Source organism: Choloepus didactylus, chromosome 15 (genome assembly GCF_015220235.1).
Source record: "Choloepus didactylus isolate mChoDid1 chromosome 15, mChoDid1.pri, whole genome shotgun sequence".
NCBI lineage: Eukaryota > Metazoa > Chordata > Mammalia > Pilosa > Megalonychidae > Choloepus > Choloepus didactylus.
In genome coordinates, this window is record NC_051321.1 from 74,357,651 (window position 1) to 74,373,522 (window position 15,872).

The 15,872-nt window shown below is 49.5% G+C and overlaps 1 protein-coding gene across 3 annotated transcripts in view; it reads right to left on the minus strand.

Annotated features, from left to right (window-relative positions):
* Positions 1 to 15,066, minus strand: part of DLG5 (discs large MAGUK scaffold protein 5) — a 135,361-nt gene extending 120,295 nt beyond the window's left edge. For 2 of the 3 annotated variants that reach the window (XM_037804540.1, XM_037804539.1), the window contains exon 1: positions 3,786 to 4,342. In XM_037804540.1, the coding sequence (XP_037660468.1) occupies positions 3,786 to 4,089 (304 nt within the window). In that variant the 5' untranslated portion in view covers positions 4,090 to 4,342. Of the gene's footprint in view, positions 1 to 3,785; positions 4,343 to 13,076; positions 13,204 to 13,308; positions 13,475 to 14,976 lie in introns of those variants that run through there. The other variant, XM_037804541.1, reaches the window with a different exon arrangement.
* Positions 15,067 to 15,872: the final 806 nt, after the last annotated feature.

The following is a 15,872-nucleotide window of genomic DNA, read 5'->3' on the forward strand; positions in this document are numbered from 1 at the left end:
ACTGTTGAATAATAAATAACCCACACCTGACAGTTAGCAGCCACCATACTCTTACTGCAGAAAAAAAAAACCTGGTGGAGTTAATTCCTTAAAAATATACTAATCTTCCAGTTTTAACTTCCAAACCCCTCACTCAACCTTGTCCTCACAGTCCTCCAGCTTTCCTTTGCAACCCCATCTCCCTTCCACCCAGGGCAGATGCAGAGTCGCTGGCTCTACTACACAAGCTGATCTAACTACTGCAACCTAAAAGCACTCTGCTGCTCCTGTCCAATGCCAGGCCTCTGCCCTTGCTGGGCCTATTGCCTAAAATGCCCCCCTCTTTCCCTCTACATTCAGATTTCCCCTTCACCACCCAGCTCAGGCCCCAATCCCTCCACAAAGCCTTCCTCGGCTTCCCCAACAGACGCTGCTGTCTCCGTTCTCTTTGGTGAAGCCAGGTAAGCCTGTCAGCCAGGAAACTAAAGAGGAGGCTGGAACTGCATCTTCCACACCTCTGTCTGTCTCCTCCCAGCCCCACCCGGGACCAGCAACAGGACCAGGCACCTGGGTCCTCTCCCCATCACATTCCGCCTCCCCCACAACTCTTATCACCAGCCCAACACCCTCAGACCCATCTTGCAGGTGAAGACAGTGAGGCCCCCGGCCAGGAAGAGGTCCCCACTCCAGGGGAACGAAGGACAGGGTCTCCAAGTGAGAAAACCCAGATGCTAGTAACAGAATCAGAGAGAATAAACAAGGCACAGTGTCGGCTCCAGTGACCTAACAAGAATCTGGTACAATTGTCCAAAAATGCTACAAACCTGAGCTAACCATAGTTCTCTCCCTTCCCTATCACCAGTGGGGGCAAAAATGATTACCTCTTACCAGGCCCATGTACTGGGGACAAGGAAAGGCTACATAATTCTGCAAAGTTCCCCAGTGTCAGGAATTGACCTGAAATTGTAGTGGGAGAGCCTAATCAGGTAACAGGAAAAAAACGTTCTAGACACTGGCATTAGCCCCAGATGTAAGCCTCAATTCCGGCACCTGTCTGCCCTTGCACAGCTGGACAGTCCTCACACCTTACAGATGGAGGCCAGGAACCAGGGTAACATGGATAATGAAACAGCACTCATCTCCCCAGGGCTGTGGTAAGAATTAAGTGAGATATGAAAGTGCATGGTAAGATACAAAATGCTGAATAACAATGTACCCGGAATATTCCCCCCAAACTCTCTATGTTGCTCTCATCGTCATAGCCCCAGGTCTGAGCATACTGGGGTCCAACAATGTCTGGGGACCTAACTCAACACGTGGGTTTGGTTTGCTCACCTGCCTGGCACCACCTAGGCCACGTGCCCACCCCAGTTTCCTCCCCGTTCCAGGCTCCACGTGGCAGCCTGCCAGCCATCCTGGTGTGCAGCCCCTTGGACTCCTACAATGCACAAGTGCGAGGCAGGGGGCTGGGCATTCTGGGACCAGGGTCCCACATGGGTGTGGGATCGGCCAAGGGAGAGTCTACCTGAGGATCTAGAGAAACAGTAAAACAGAGGGCTCCCCTTGACACTATGGATCCTGGTGACATGAGTGACTTGAATTTGGTTCCTCGGGGACAAGGCTGGAGCCTCCATCTCTGCAACCAGAGCTGCCCTTTTATGCACTAAGCTTTTCCCCATAACAAGGGCTCCCTGGCTAAAAGGAAAAAAAAAAAAAAAAAAAAGTTGGAAAACCTCTGCACTGTAATTCAGCCTTTAGGAAGACCCCAACACTCTATGGTTTATTTTCACACATCATCCCTCTCCCTCAGAACAGGTAGGTGGCATCTTGCCAGGCCAAATGCTATCCTTATCTTTTTCTAATGTGTTAACTAAAATGAACTTGACTTCACCTTTAAAATTATGCTTCTGAGGATCTCATGACCCCTCTGCAAAGCCACAGATCTCTGCATTATGGTAAAACCAGGGTATGAAATCACTGCCCTATGGAGAAAATCCAAACCCTATTCCATCCCTTCCTTAGAGGTCAGGGTTAGACCAGTGAGGCCCTACCTTCTCCACCAGACATAGAAAGGGTGGGACCTAATTAACGACAATTCATCCACCTATTCCAGGGATCACTACTGCTGATCCTGATGAGATCTTCCAGTCTGCACTCTACCTTCTGCACTTCCTCTGAACGGCTTCTGGAAAAAGATCTTTGATAAACTTTCTCCTTCAAAAATAGATAGACAGATAGATAGATAGAGGCAATTAAAAAGAAAAAAATTACCCTGTTGAGGTTGTCCTCTGTTCTCCTCCTGGTGGCCACACAAGACAGCCCCTTCTAAGCATCTTCCAAAGCACTAGCCCAGGGTGTTGGCCCAGCAACCCAGACACGACCACAGTTGGATGGGCAGAATGTAGGATTGAGGGCCAGAGATGGAACTGAGTCAGAAGCCCAAAGTGGAGGCCAAAGAGCCACCAATGAAATGATCTGTTGTGTGGCTGGCAGTTTATTCTTTCTGAATGTCAGTTTACTTTATAAAAAGCGAGGCTAAGATGACTAGTAAGCAACAGAGCTATTAGGAGACATGGCTTATAAAATCATTCCTCACTTATCAGTGAGACTTTTAACAGCAAACAAGTGGTCCTCATCAGCCTTTTGCCTGCAGTTGCTAAGGGCAGGTTTTCCTGACCTCTTGGTGCACTCTTCAAACAAGGATAAGACCTAGAAGAGGTGGCACTCACTGTTCCCTGACTCTGAATGTGTGAAATAAAACAACAGATCATAATTCAAAACTGCTGGAGCCCAACACTTTCTGGACACTTTAACCACTTCAAGCAGGAACAATACACAGGGTGGTAACAGCAATTAAAGCGACACATAAAGCAAAGTGCCTGGCACACGTAGGTGCCCAATAAATGCTAGTTCTCTCTTCCTCCATGCTCTCCATGCTATGCCTTCTTTCTCACGCTTTCTTGTCTACAAGGCTGGCTTACACACTCCCCAAGACCAGACCAAGCCCACCACTTGTCACAAACACTCAGCAGACCCCTCACCCACCCACTCATAAATGCCAGGCACACTCACAAATCAGTCATCTCCAAGATCAAAGACACAGGGGTTCCAAAGGCACCACCCAAAGGAACCAGCCCACCAGCCTTTCCTCCTCAGGCAGCTCAACCCAGCCGGGAGGGAAACGAGCCCCAGCAGGCACTACTAGGATTTTCCCATGGTGCAATGCAACTTCCCCAACTTTTCCAGGCCCACAGTTTCCAAAGAAACCTAGCAGGCATTGTACTGTGCATAACCAACCCCGAGTCTGGTCGAGACACTGAGCTCTAGGCAGAGGGAAGGGAGCTGAGACAGGCAGGAACCCTGGATGGGGGTGTGAGGGCCCAAATTTTAGGAGAACCATTTTGGCCCAGGTCCCATTCTTCTAGACCATCTCATTGATTAAAGGCCGGCACAGGCGCCTGAGGGACCACTGGATGGTGGAGAGCCTTAGAAAAGAGACTGACAGACATCCTCTCTGGCCCCGGGGAGGCTGACCCTGGTGGCCTCCAGAGGACCCCGCTTCTGGGAAGGTCTTGACCTGGGAAGTTCAAGACCTTCGTGCTGGGCACTGTTCACAGCGAACGGCACAACTGGGTGAGGAGCTGTGAATCAGGGATCCACGGCTCGCCCCCTCCCCAGGTGGGCCAGTCCACCCGCGGCCAGCGCCGGGAGGCGAGCGGCCCTCGAGAGCGCCCACTCGGAAGGCTGCAGAGAGAGGTCGCGGGAGGCACGCGCGAGGAGCCGGCAGGCGGGTAGGGGCCACTCACCGGCGCCCTCGGCGGGCTGCGGCGGCCCGACGACGCCGTTCAGGTAGAGAATGGGCAGCAGGTGAGGCTGCGTCTTCTCCAGCGCCGCCCGCAGGTCCTGGAAGTGGTCCCGCTCCTTGGCCAGGAGCAGCTTGAGCAGCAGCTCCGCCTTGGCGCCTCCCGCCTCCTCGTCCAGCTGACGCCGCTCGCCGGGGCTCAATGCTCCCGCGGCCTCCAGCAGCCCGAGCACGGCTTCCACCTCCGTCATGGCCTGGGCCAGGCTCTGCTGACACTGGGCGAGCAGCTCCCGGCGCTGGGGCTCCATGCTGGCGGCCGCCCCGCCGGACGGGCTCCCGAGCTCCCCGAGGCCGGCGGGCGGGCGGGCGGGCGGGCGGGCGGCGGCGGCGGCGAGTGGCCCCGCGGCGCTCCGGGCGGGCGAGGGCCTCGGCGGCAGCCCTAGCGTGCCGGGAGCTGCGAGGCCACCGGGGCCATGGGCGGGGGCCCGGGCCGGCTGGGGGGCCCGGGGAGGCGAGCGGCGCTCAGCAGCGGCCGCCTCCCGGGCTCAGGAGCGCAGCCATGTTGGCTGCAGCGGCGGCGGGACTGGAAGAGGAGGAGGAGGAGGAGACGGAGGAGGGGAAGGAGGAGGAGGTGGGGACGGCGGCCGGGGCGCGCCCCGAGGCCGGGCTCCAGCCGGGCATGCTCCCCCTCCCCCTTCGCGCGCCACCGCCGCTCCCTCCGGCTCCGCGAGCACACGCGCCCGAAAACCCGGCCCCCCAAAAAAGATTACAACTCTCAGGGAAAAGTAGCCCGAGAAGTGTTCGCTACGGCCCCCGACGGCCCAGGCCCGTTGCGCCCCGGCCGCCTCACCGGGGTCCCGTGGCTCGCCAACCCGCCCCTTCTCTCTCTCTCTCCCCTCCCCCGTCTGTCCCTTCCGAGCGCCCGCGCCACCGGCCCCGAGAGGAGGCGACGACGGAGGGGTCGGGCGAAGGGGAGGGGTCCCACCTCCCTGTGCCCGCCCGGAGGCGGGGATGCAGCGCTCACTCGCTCACTGGCTCGCTCTCCCGTTACCCCGAGGCCCAGGCGCCGCCCGGAGTGCGGGACAGAGTTAGGGGCCCCGCGAAAAGCAGTCCGCACCCCAGCGTCCTCCGCCTGGCACACGGCCAGTCCTCAGTCTACTGGAGACCCTCTTAAACAAAAGCCCGGCCTCAATCCGGGTCTCCTCCTAACCTGAGCACTCCCAAGTAAAGCCTGGAGACAACTGGGGCAAGGGGAGTTCCCTAAACTCAGACACCAGCAGTTTAAGGACACCCCAGAATCTGTGAGGCTTCCCCACTCCAAGGATCTCCAATAAAATCCCCTCAACGGAGACTCAGTTAACTAGGATCTTTCCTCTCACCACCATTTGAGATGGGTTGGTCCCCAAAGTCTTGAGGGATTCTGGTGTTGGGAGGAGGAAGGGAGTGTGCTACTAGATGAAGTCTCCAGTGGAGTGGTTGATCTTTTTGGCAAGACAAGTGCTCTCCCTCTGGGTGTCACCCCCAGAGTCTAACTGATCTCAGGTGGGCTACTGAAACCATGCTTCCTAATGATCTCAAAGAGGATCTTAGCAGTCCATCTCCAAGCCCAAGAACGTTTTTTGCCTTCCACAAAAGCCACTTGTGGACACACTCACATCTGATTTACCTCTAGGACTGGAGGACAAGCTCCTTCAAAGTCAATCCCAGCTGACTGCTCTCTGCAACCCACACTGCACTAGAGTGTCATTCCAGCTCCACGTTCAAACGTCTGTGTTGGAATGAGTGAATCTCCTTTATAAACCCTGGGGATCACAGGCGCTTTTTCTACTGACACTGTCACTCCATCCTCATCATTTCCCCCTCCTCCTCCAAAAAGCAAAGTTTTCTTAAATATTCTGCTTTATTGCAGGGAGGAGCCTCTTTTAGTTAATGGAAACAAACTCTTTATGTTATGGATTTGCTCTTCAGTTTTGGCTTTGCATCTACATAGCTGCACAGTATGTGGCAAATCAGTTGCTCTTGCTGATCTGTTTTTTCCTCAGGAAAATGGGGCCAGAAGAGTGTGTGAGAGCAGGAGTTCTTAAGATGTCAGTGAAATTAGCTGAACTTTTTTGTAGGCATATATGTATTCTTCTGGGATAGGGATCCATAGCTTGCATCAAATTCTTTAAGACCTCTGTGACCAAAAATGAACTCCAAAATGGAAGGACATAGTTATTTAAAGATACCTTCAGGCTCAAATAGTCTTACCTTCTATGGCTGAGCAGGTTTGAGGGGAGGGGGAGGCTGGCTCCTGCCTTGTGCCAGGGTTCCGGAATGCTCTTCCCCTACCCCTCCTGCCCCACCTGAGAGGTTCCCCCTTCTGGCCACCACCTCCTTTGCAGCAATTGCAGCCTGCATCACCCTCAGAGGCACCCGTCCAACCCTTCAGGACATACCTGGAACCTCTGTTCTTAGCTGAATTAATTAAAAACCTAAGGGATGGGAGAAAGGTCGAAGTGGGAGAGAAGTTGGAGACTAATTTGCTGTATGGTTAGAACCAAGTTTGAGTAAACCCAGATGCAAAGGGTGCCTGAGACAGGAAGGGGCAGAAGGGAGGCACAGCGGCCCAGGAACCCCTAGAAGGATGATGGGGAACATGGATCTTCCTCCCCGGAAGCCACCTTGGAAGCAGTGAAGAAGCCCGTTTGCTAACAGTGTTTCCTCCCAGGGGCTGTGCAGTGATGGACACTACTTTTAGTGGACATTTTATAGGAAACTCTGGGAGTTTTGTGCAAAAGAGAAACTGCGGGGGAAATAGCTAGCTTTATTCACTTTAGGATTCCTTTAACCAGTCACGTTTGTATGGTTTTTAGGTCCCTGAGTGAACGGCTGTGGGCTCCAGCCAAAAGACTTTCATTCAGCTTGTATTTAAATGGCAAGGGCAGGGGCTCCCTCCCTCTTGTTCTCTGCTGTATCCCCTTGGCACCGTGCCTGGCATGCAGTAGGTACACAACAGATATTTTTTAATCAATAAATGAGCAAATAAATTAATGAATGAACTAAAGAGTTTTGAATTGAGGCCCTGGTTCAAAAATAACATCTTCTAAAAAAGATAGGAAGGGACAGTGTCTTAAAAAGGAGAAGCATCAGAAACGAAGTAAGAGAAGTTCAGAAAGTCCCTCCGATTATCTGGGGAATGGGCAGTGGGAAGAGAACAGAACATACTGCCTGGCCCGCTGCTCCATACTGGTGTCCAGAGAGCAGCCTCCTCTGGGGTGCTAAGGGCCAGGAGCCCTACTCTTTCCTACTTGCCCTGCCCGCAAACTTGGCCTGACAAACCCTGCTAAAGATGCCCCTGCTCCAGAACCCCATGCCTGAGCTAAAGGTGCCCAAGCAGACGCTCATGCCTGCACAGCTCGCTTGAGATTTCTACAAGTGCTGCCCTGCTAGCAGTGTTAACCCTTTGATTCAAAGCTCATTCTTCACATTTCAGCTTACATGTTACTTATTTTGGAAAGCTGTACATGTCTGACCACTCTACTCACAAGAGTTAGACATCTCGCTACTTGCTCTCATTGCAACTTTTGACTTCCTCCTTAATAATGTTTATCCAAAGTGTATTTTTGGAATTGCCAGTTTACTTCTCTACATCCCTGTGGTAAGCACACCCCAAAGGTGTCCATGCCCTCATCTCTGGGACCTGTGAATGTGTCACATTACATGGCTAAAAGGGATTTTGCAGACGTAACTAAGGCAAGGGACCTTAAAATAAGGAGAGCCGGGATTGTCCAGGTGGCCTGATCAAATCCCATGAGCCCTTAAAAGCAGAGAATTTTCTCGGGCTGGAGGCAGTGGAGGGGGTTCAGAGAAATTTCATGCCTGAGAAGGATTTCACGTGCCATTGCCAGCACTGGGGCATAGGGGCCCACGTGCAAGGATCAGAGAGAGGCTCTGGCAACTAAGGGTGGCCCCCAGCTGACAGCCAGCAAGGAAACAGGGACCTCAGTTCTACAACCTTTGGCGGCTGAATTCTGCCAAGAACTTGAACGAGTTTGGAAGCAGTTTCTTCCCAGAGCCTCTTGCTAACATCCCAGTGGCTGACACTTTGGTTTTGGCCTTGGGAAACCCAGAGCAGGCCAATCAGCTGAGCACCCCGGATCTGTGGCCTATGGAACTGTGACATGCTAAATGTGTGTTGTTTTAAGCCTCTAAGTTGGTGGTAATTTGTTATGGTAGCAGTAGAAAACTATCTCCATGACTCCAAGTTCTGCGGGGGCAGGAATGACATCCAACTTCTTCATTGTGGTACCCTGGCGGCTAACCTAGTGCCTGACATTTGGTAAGCACTTTAACAAAAAAAAGAAAAAAAGAAAAAATATATATATGTATATATATATATGGTATGAATGAATGAAAACATAACCCCACCCAGGCCTTGCTTTTGGGGTAATTATTTGTGGCATTTTTGAAAAACAGAATTCAGTGATTGAAGGGGAAGTTTTCAAATAAAGATACCTAGAAACCAGGGCCTCTCTGCAGGCTGAGTGAGCTGGGGCCCCAGGGGCCTCTGACCCTGGATTTCATGTTCTCATGGATAAGCTACAGCTGCTCCTTGGGGAAACAGATCCTAGTGCTCTGTTCCATGTGTCCAGCTCCCCTGGAAGTAAACAAGTCTGCCTGTGAGAGCATGAGCGTGTGGGTGTGCACGTGTGTATATATGTGAGTATGTGTGTTTGTGTGTGCACACAGCAACAAGAATATGAGGGCATTGTGGATATGAATGGAACCCTTTCAGGATGAATGTGGGTGTCTGTGAGTGCAAACTGTGCCAATTTGAGTGTATGAATACATGAATGTGTAAGCAGAGAAAAGACACCTTCTAGGATGGTTTCCTATCCCATTTAGAAAATTGCAGGTAACCCAACATCCCAGATGTGACATTTAAAAAGATTTCCTTGCAGAGTCCCTTAAAATAATGAGCTCCCCCAGGATGCTGAAAATGAAATGCTATTCATAAAAATGCCATATTTCACACAACTTTTTAGGAATAGTATGACTATGAAATGAACTATACCTGTTTAGAAAAGAATTAGCTTAAATTTGGCTCTTGGTAGCTTCTCAAATCGTGAAGACATTTTTCCTTTTTGTTCTAGTTCTGGAATGGCCTGGAGGTAAATGCCCCAAGATTTTAAACAGGGAGGGAGAGGTCCATAGCCAGTAATGAATCTTGCCCAAGAGCGCCAGGGACAGGGCAAAATTTTGAGATCAGAGAGTCAAAGCATTTAGCAACCTTAGAAAAGATTAATTAATGATGAACTATTCATTAATTAACAACTATTTATTGAGTGCTTACTGTCTGCCGGGCACTGGCCCAGGCCCTACAGCTACCTACCTCACTTTGCATATGAAGAGCTGGGAAGCTGCTTGCCCAAAATCATACAGCCGATTACTGTCAGAACTGCGGCAGAAGTTAAGTTTATCGCCTAAATTAATTGCTCTTCCTACTCAGGCACATGCCTTCCTTTGGAGTCCTCACCCTCAGTTTTTAATCCGTCTTGGAAGCCACATAGCTTTCTGCAGCAACTCCCCAATGCCTGTCCCCTGGCTCCTCACCCTCCTCCTTCCTGTTAAAACACTCCTAAGGTGTGTCTCTTCTACAGAAACCAGTTTGAAGTCACACTTGGAAATGCACTGATACTCCGCGATAACATCTTCCGGGTTACCCCTCCCAAAGGATTGGCAGTTTAACAACAATGGAGCTGAACCTGAAGAATGAACGTCCCAGTATGCTTTGTATCAATGTTAAATTTCTTGAACTTGATAGCTGTACTTAAAGTGGTTACATAAGTGAGTGTCCTTGTTCTCAGGAACTGTACATGAAAATGTTAAGTGTTAGAGAAACATGATGTTTAGAAAATAGGTTAGATAGATAAGAGATAGAAGATTAAAGATACAGAATGATATAACAAATGTGACAAAATACTAATAGTTGGGGTGGTAGTTTGAAGCTGTTATGTACCCTAGAAAAGATCATGTTTTTTAAATCCATTCCCATGGATGTAGACCTGTTGGGTGTGGGAGCTTTTGATTAGGTTATTTCAATTGAGATATGACTCACCTCATTCAAGTTGGGTGTGCTGGTTTGAATGTGTTATGTCCCCCAGAAAAAGCCATATTCTTTGATGCAGTCTTGTGGAGCAGACATATTAGTGGGGATTAAGTTGGAAAATTGGATTAGGGTGTTTGCATGGAAATGTGCCCCACCCAACTGTAGGTGATAACTCTGATGAGATATTTCCATGGAGGTGTGGCCCCACCCATTCTGGGTGGGACTTGATCAGTGGAGCCATATAAATGGGCTGACAAACAGAAGGAACTCAGTGCAGCTGCAGCTGAGAGTGACATCTTGAAGAGGAGGTACAGCCAAGAGAGACAATTTAAAGAAGGCACAGGAGCTGCAGATGAGAGACAGTTTGAAGATGGCCATTGAAAGCAGACTCTTGCTCCAGAGAAGCTAAGAAAGGACAAATACCCCAAGTGCAACTAAGAGTGACATTTTTGAGGAACAGCAGCCTAGAGAGGAACATCCTGGGAGAAAGCCATTTTGAAACCAGAACTTGAAAGCAGACGCCAGCCATGTGCCTTCCCAACTAACAGGTTTTCCGGACACTATTGGCCATCCTCCAGTGAAGGTACCCGATTGTTGATGCGTTACCTTGGACACTTTATGGCCTTAAGACTGTAACTATGTAACCAAATAAGCCCCCCTTTTAGAGAAGCCAATCCATTTCTGGTATTTTGCATTGCGGCAGCATTAGCAAACTAGAACAGTAGGTCTTAATCCTCTGACTTGAGTCCTTTATAAGAGGATAAAATACATACAGAAGCTAAGAGATAAAATTAAGAGAAGTTCACAGAAAAAGCCCCAGAAAAACTGAGAGATGAGGCCTCTGAAGCCAGAAGCAATGAAACCTGGGAGAGAAGGACCAGCAGATGCCAGCCATGTGCCTTCCCATTTGACAGAGATGTCCCAGATGCTGGCAGCCTGTTTTCAGAGTTCAGGTATCATCCTGTTGATGGCTTGGGTTGGACATTTTCATGGCCTAAGAACTATAAATTGTAACTTAATAAATCCCCATTGTAAAGGACAACCCATTTCTGGTACCCTGCATTCCAGCAGCTTTAGCAAACCGAAACAGTTGGTAAATCTGGATTTTGGAGAGGGTGGGGTACATTGGAGTTCTACATATTGTTTCTGTATTATTTTTGCAACTTTCCTGTAAGTTTGAAATTATTTTAATTTTTTTCTTTTTTTTAAAGAATGAAAGTCCCAAGGTCTGAGCAGCCATTTCAGTGAACCCTAACTGGTCAAGCCGATCATCTCCTGGCCAGCCTTGTCTCCCATCCATGCTTCAAGAATTGCAGGATCACCTCTCAGAAAACTATGCCACTTCCTCAAGAACCTTCACTAGCTCCCCATTGCCTGCAGGACAAAATGTAGCTCCTTAGTTGGACATCCAAGGCTTGGTGTCTTCTAACTTCATCTCCTATTATTCCCCTAAGTGCTCCGATGGCCAGTGATTTTCTGTCCTCCACCAACACAGGGTGCCCCTCCTCTCCTTAGAGCCCACACCTTCAGGCTCCTCTTCACAAACGCTTCCCCCTCACCCCCATACTTTAGGGCCAGGACACTCCTCCAATGACCCCAACTTTTCTTCCCTGGAACTCCAGATATGCTCATGCGTTGAATCACTTCCCCAAGTTGTCCGTCATCTATTGTCTTGTTTATGATTTTCCCCTGGGATGTGATTTAGCTCCCCTCCTACCCAGACACACTGAGGACAGGGACCCTGTACTGTTTTGTTTCGTCTTTCATATCCCTCACCATGCCCATGATAGTGGGGGCCAATTGTAGATGCTTCATAAATATTTGTGGATGGAAGAAAACAAGGTGGAAAAAAGTGGGGCAGAGGGGGGCTACCACCTTTTCATCCTTTAGGTCTCAGTTTAAAACTCACTTCCTCAGAACCCCAGCTAGTCCCTGCTTCCTCCCAAATTACCAAAATTTAGTTCTAGTCTCTTCAAGCTGCCATTTTTCTTCCTGGCACTCACCTCAGTTTATACTATTTTTATGTGACTCCCACTTAACTATAAGCTCCATTGAACACCTATCAGGTTCACCTCTGTATTCCCAGCACCTAGTCTGATGCATGATAGAGGCTCAAAAGCATGTTGAAAGAATGAATGAGGGGGAGAGGAGATTACCTGCGAAACTCCCATACAAGAGCACTTCCATCTGTTTAGTCAAGACCCAGAGAAAATGATAACATGATCCCCCTTTACTGAGCACTAAGTATGTGCCAGGCACTGGCTAAATACTTCATCTGCAACAACCAGTTTCTCTTCACTATACCCAAAGGCACAAAAACTGCCCCTGCCTTCAAAGGAACCAAATCCTGCTCCTTGAGGACAGCTGTCTGTGCAGACATATATAAATCAGATGCCCACAGACCCAGCCAGACTCTTGGAGAGGTTGATAATACCCCAGAGGCAGAAACTAATTCCCGGAAGGGGCAGTGCAATTTGGGAATTCCCAAACCCACCTGGGCCACGACCCTTCCAGGCCACTCAGTAGCTAACCTTGCAAGTCTTTTCTCATACATTCTCTCATCTGTCTCTGTGCTCCACCATGCGGCTGTCAAAACGCCCCTGTTCCACACTGAGGCTCAAAGAAGCGAGTGACCGAACAGCTCAAGACCACAAAGCTGGAAAGTGATGGGATCAGGGTTAGCATCCACGGCCTTTAGTACAACTCCCCACAGGTGCCAGCAAGACTACCCTCTCTAAGCAAACCTCCTTTGTGCAGAAGCAGCAGCTGCCAAAACAGCTGCCAGGTGGAACACTGGCCTTAGTTTTCCAGATGGCAACCATCCAGCCCCATGCAGTTTTCCTGGGGTTGTCAGAGACTGTTCCCTCGGTGGGAGGGTATTTGGGGAAGCACAGTCACAGGAGGTAGCTGCTTGCGTGCAAGGCCAGAAGACCTCCTAATTGCCTAATTGCTCTGTTTTCTTACCTGTAAAATGGAATAATTTTGGAAATAGAACTCTTTGAGAAGAAAATGCCCTGGATGGTAGGGGAACCTCCTGACACTGTCCCAACCCCTGGATCACCTCTGACCTTAATTTGGCTGCCAAGTAACCCACTTTCCTCTTGCTCTGAGCACACTAGGGTACTTCCACATATTCCCATGTCCGTTTCCTTCATTTTTCCAGGGGAGAAACCTGAAGCCCAGGTAGAAAAAGTGATTACTTACCCAAGGTCCTCTCCTCCAGAGGCTACTGAGAAATCCGTCCTGGTCTCCTGCTGCTTCCTCTGGACTCACAGACTCTGACAGCAAGCACATGGGCCTGTGCAGCAACTCCCCAGGTTTGGGCTGAGAGCTAAGGTGAAAGAGAATAGGGCCACAAGAGCAAAAACGTGCCCAGGAGTGAGTGACCAGGTGCTGTAGAAGCTTCCCAACCAGGAAGGCCGGCTGTGGCTACTACCTGGAGCTCTGCCTTCACGGGGATTTTTTCCTCCTTGGTTTCAGGGAGTGTGAGCCCCACCCAGCCTCTCTGGGCCTCTTTTATTCCGGAGGCCCTCCCGGCTGGCTCCAGAGGACTCTCTTCTTTCCTGAGATCGGCTCCACCCAAGGCCGGCCCCACCTTCTCGCTGCAGGACAAAAGCAAAGAGGAAGACAAATAATAATAGTCACCATTCTTTTTAGCACTTACTATGTGCCACGTACTCTTTTTTTAACAGCTTTACATGCATCAACTCTTTTAATCTTCAGAACAGCTCTCTGAGGTATATGCCATTATGCCATTTCTCAGATGGGGAAACTGAGTCATAGGGAGGTCAAGTGAAGTGCCCAAGGTCCAACTAGCAAGTGCAGGAGCAGCGGTTGCAGCCCAGGTTTGGAGGTGAGCTCTTAACCACCTCACTGTCCCACCTCTGAATGTTTTCAAATGAACCCAAGTGCCAATGGGAAAATCTTCAGGGTGTTCCAAACTTGGCAGCAAGATTCATTTACATTTCAGAGAAGTGCCGGGTTCTCTCTCATTTACCCTTCCTTCATTTTGGTTCAACAAACATTCATTAACTCCCAAGAGAAGTAATGGGAGGACAGGAAGGATTAAGGCCACCTCAGGACTAGCACTTTCCTGAAAATTCCCCTGCCAATCTGTCAGGGCTTTCCGAGTGTACAGGATGACGTGCCACAAGAGGGGCTATTGGACATCCAGATTCCTGGGTCCTAGCCCAGACACACGGTCTAGGCTCTCCAGGGCAGGGCCTGAGGACATGAATTTTTAACCAGCACCTCAGGAGAGTCTACAGGCTTGCATTTAAACTTGGAGAGCTCCACACTGACTCCCACACTGGCCCTAACCCACGTTCACCAAGCGCCTCCATCGCTGAGCCACGAGATGCGGGGAACAGAGCTGCGGAAGCTAAGTCCCAGCTCTCTCCTTCAAGCTCTGGTGTGTCCCACTCCTGTGACAGCACAGATCCTGAGGGTGACGGCCAAATTAACCACACTGCGGGGACTTGTCCTTCTCTTCTAGGCCAGGAGATGCTGGAGGACAGAGCCTGGGTTTGTCCACCTTTGTTTGTCAACTCCCTCCAGTCGCCCCTCTGTCCTGCTGACACTCGGGAGATTTTCAGGAATTGTCAACAGAATGAATAAATTAATGACAGAGGGAAACAGAAGTGTTGTGTTAACAGCTAGCAGTAATTCAAGCAGAATGGAGTAAGTGCTAAATGGTGACAGAATGAGTCACCGGTGCTGACGGGGAAGGAAAAGGGAAGCAGCCCTCAGCCTCCCTCTCCACTGTCAAAACAGTTCTTCACTTTTCCTCCCCTCCCGTCTCCCTTTTATTAAATGGTGAAATATCTGTTACATTCAGAAGACAGGAGAGAATATATGAGTATAGTTTTCAGAATAATTCTAAAGCAAACCCCCACATACTCATGCCCTTCCCACCCCCCAGAGTAAGAAATAGAACCTTCTCTGAGTCTCTGAAACTTCCCGGGTTCCCTTCCCTGACAGCACCATCGCCCCCTACCTTCCCCTAATCTAACCTCTATCCTCAATCTGCTGTGCACCATTTTCTTGCTCTTCTTTATAGTTTTACCGTGAATATATCACTAGGTAATACGTTGTTTGGAATCACCTGATTTTGAATTTTCTATGGTTGTACATTTTCTTCTGTGACTTGCTTCTTTTGTGCAATGTGAATTTTTGGAGTTTTGTCTATTTCAACGTTTGCAGCAGCAGTTTATTCAGTCTCATCGCTGCAGGTTGATTCTGTTGTGAAAGCATGCCACAATTTACTTATCCACTGTCCCATGAATAGTCATTTGGCCTGTGTCCAGTGCATGGTGATCACTACCAGCACTGCCATACATGACTCCTAATGCACACGTGCACGTACCTAATATATTTAAGAGAAATTGCTGGGTCAGAGAGTATGTGATATTCAACCTTTCCAGGTAATGTCAACTGTTTCCCAAAGTGGTTGTACCTGCTTCTAGGCTCTCTCATCTGAGGTTCTTCTTACTCAGTAGTGCTAGGGCGGCATCTTCAAAACAGGTCTTGTAAAATCAATTGAACTCCCTTGGTTTCATCAGAGTGAGAGTCTGGGAGAAGCTGAAAATAAAAACGACTCAGAGAAGCCACCAATGGGAGTAAGCCCAAGGTTTATTGGCTTCTGTGACAGTGAAGATTATGTTTGCTGTGAGTATCAGTAACCCCCAAATAATAGCAGATTAAACAAGATAGAAGTACATCTTGTCCCACATGAATGAAGGCCAGAAGTCAGCTCTACAGACTGGTGTTGTGCTCCAAGGTGTAGGGATCTGGGTTCCTTCAATCTTCCGCTCCCACACATGGCTTTCTTTTCATGATCGCATAAGGTTGCTTGAGCTCCAGCCATCACATCTATATTCCAGCCAACAGGAAGGGGGAAAGAAAAAGAAAGTTTCACTCCTTTCCTTTGAGTACACTTTCAGAAAGTCACATAAGATGCTTCCTCTTACATCCCAGTTGCCAGAACTTAAACTCATAGAC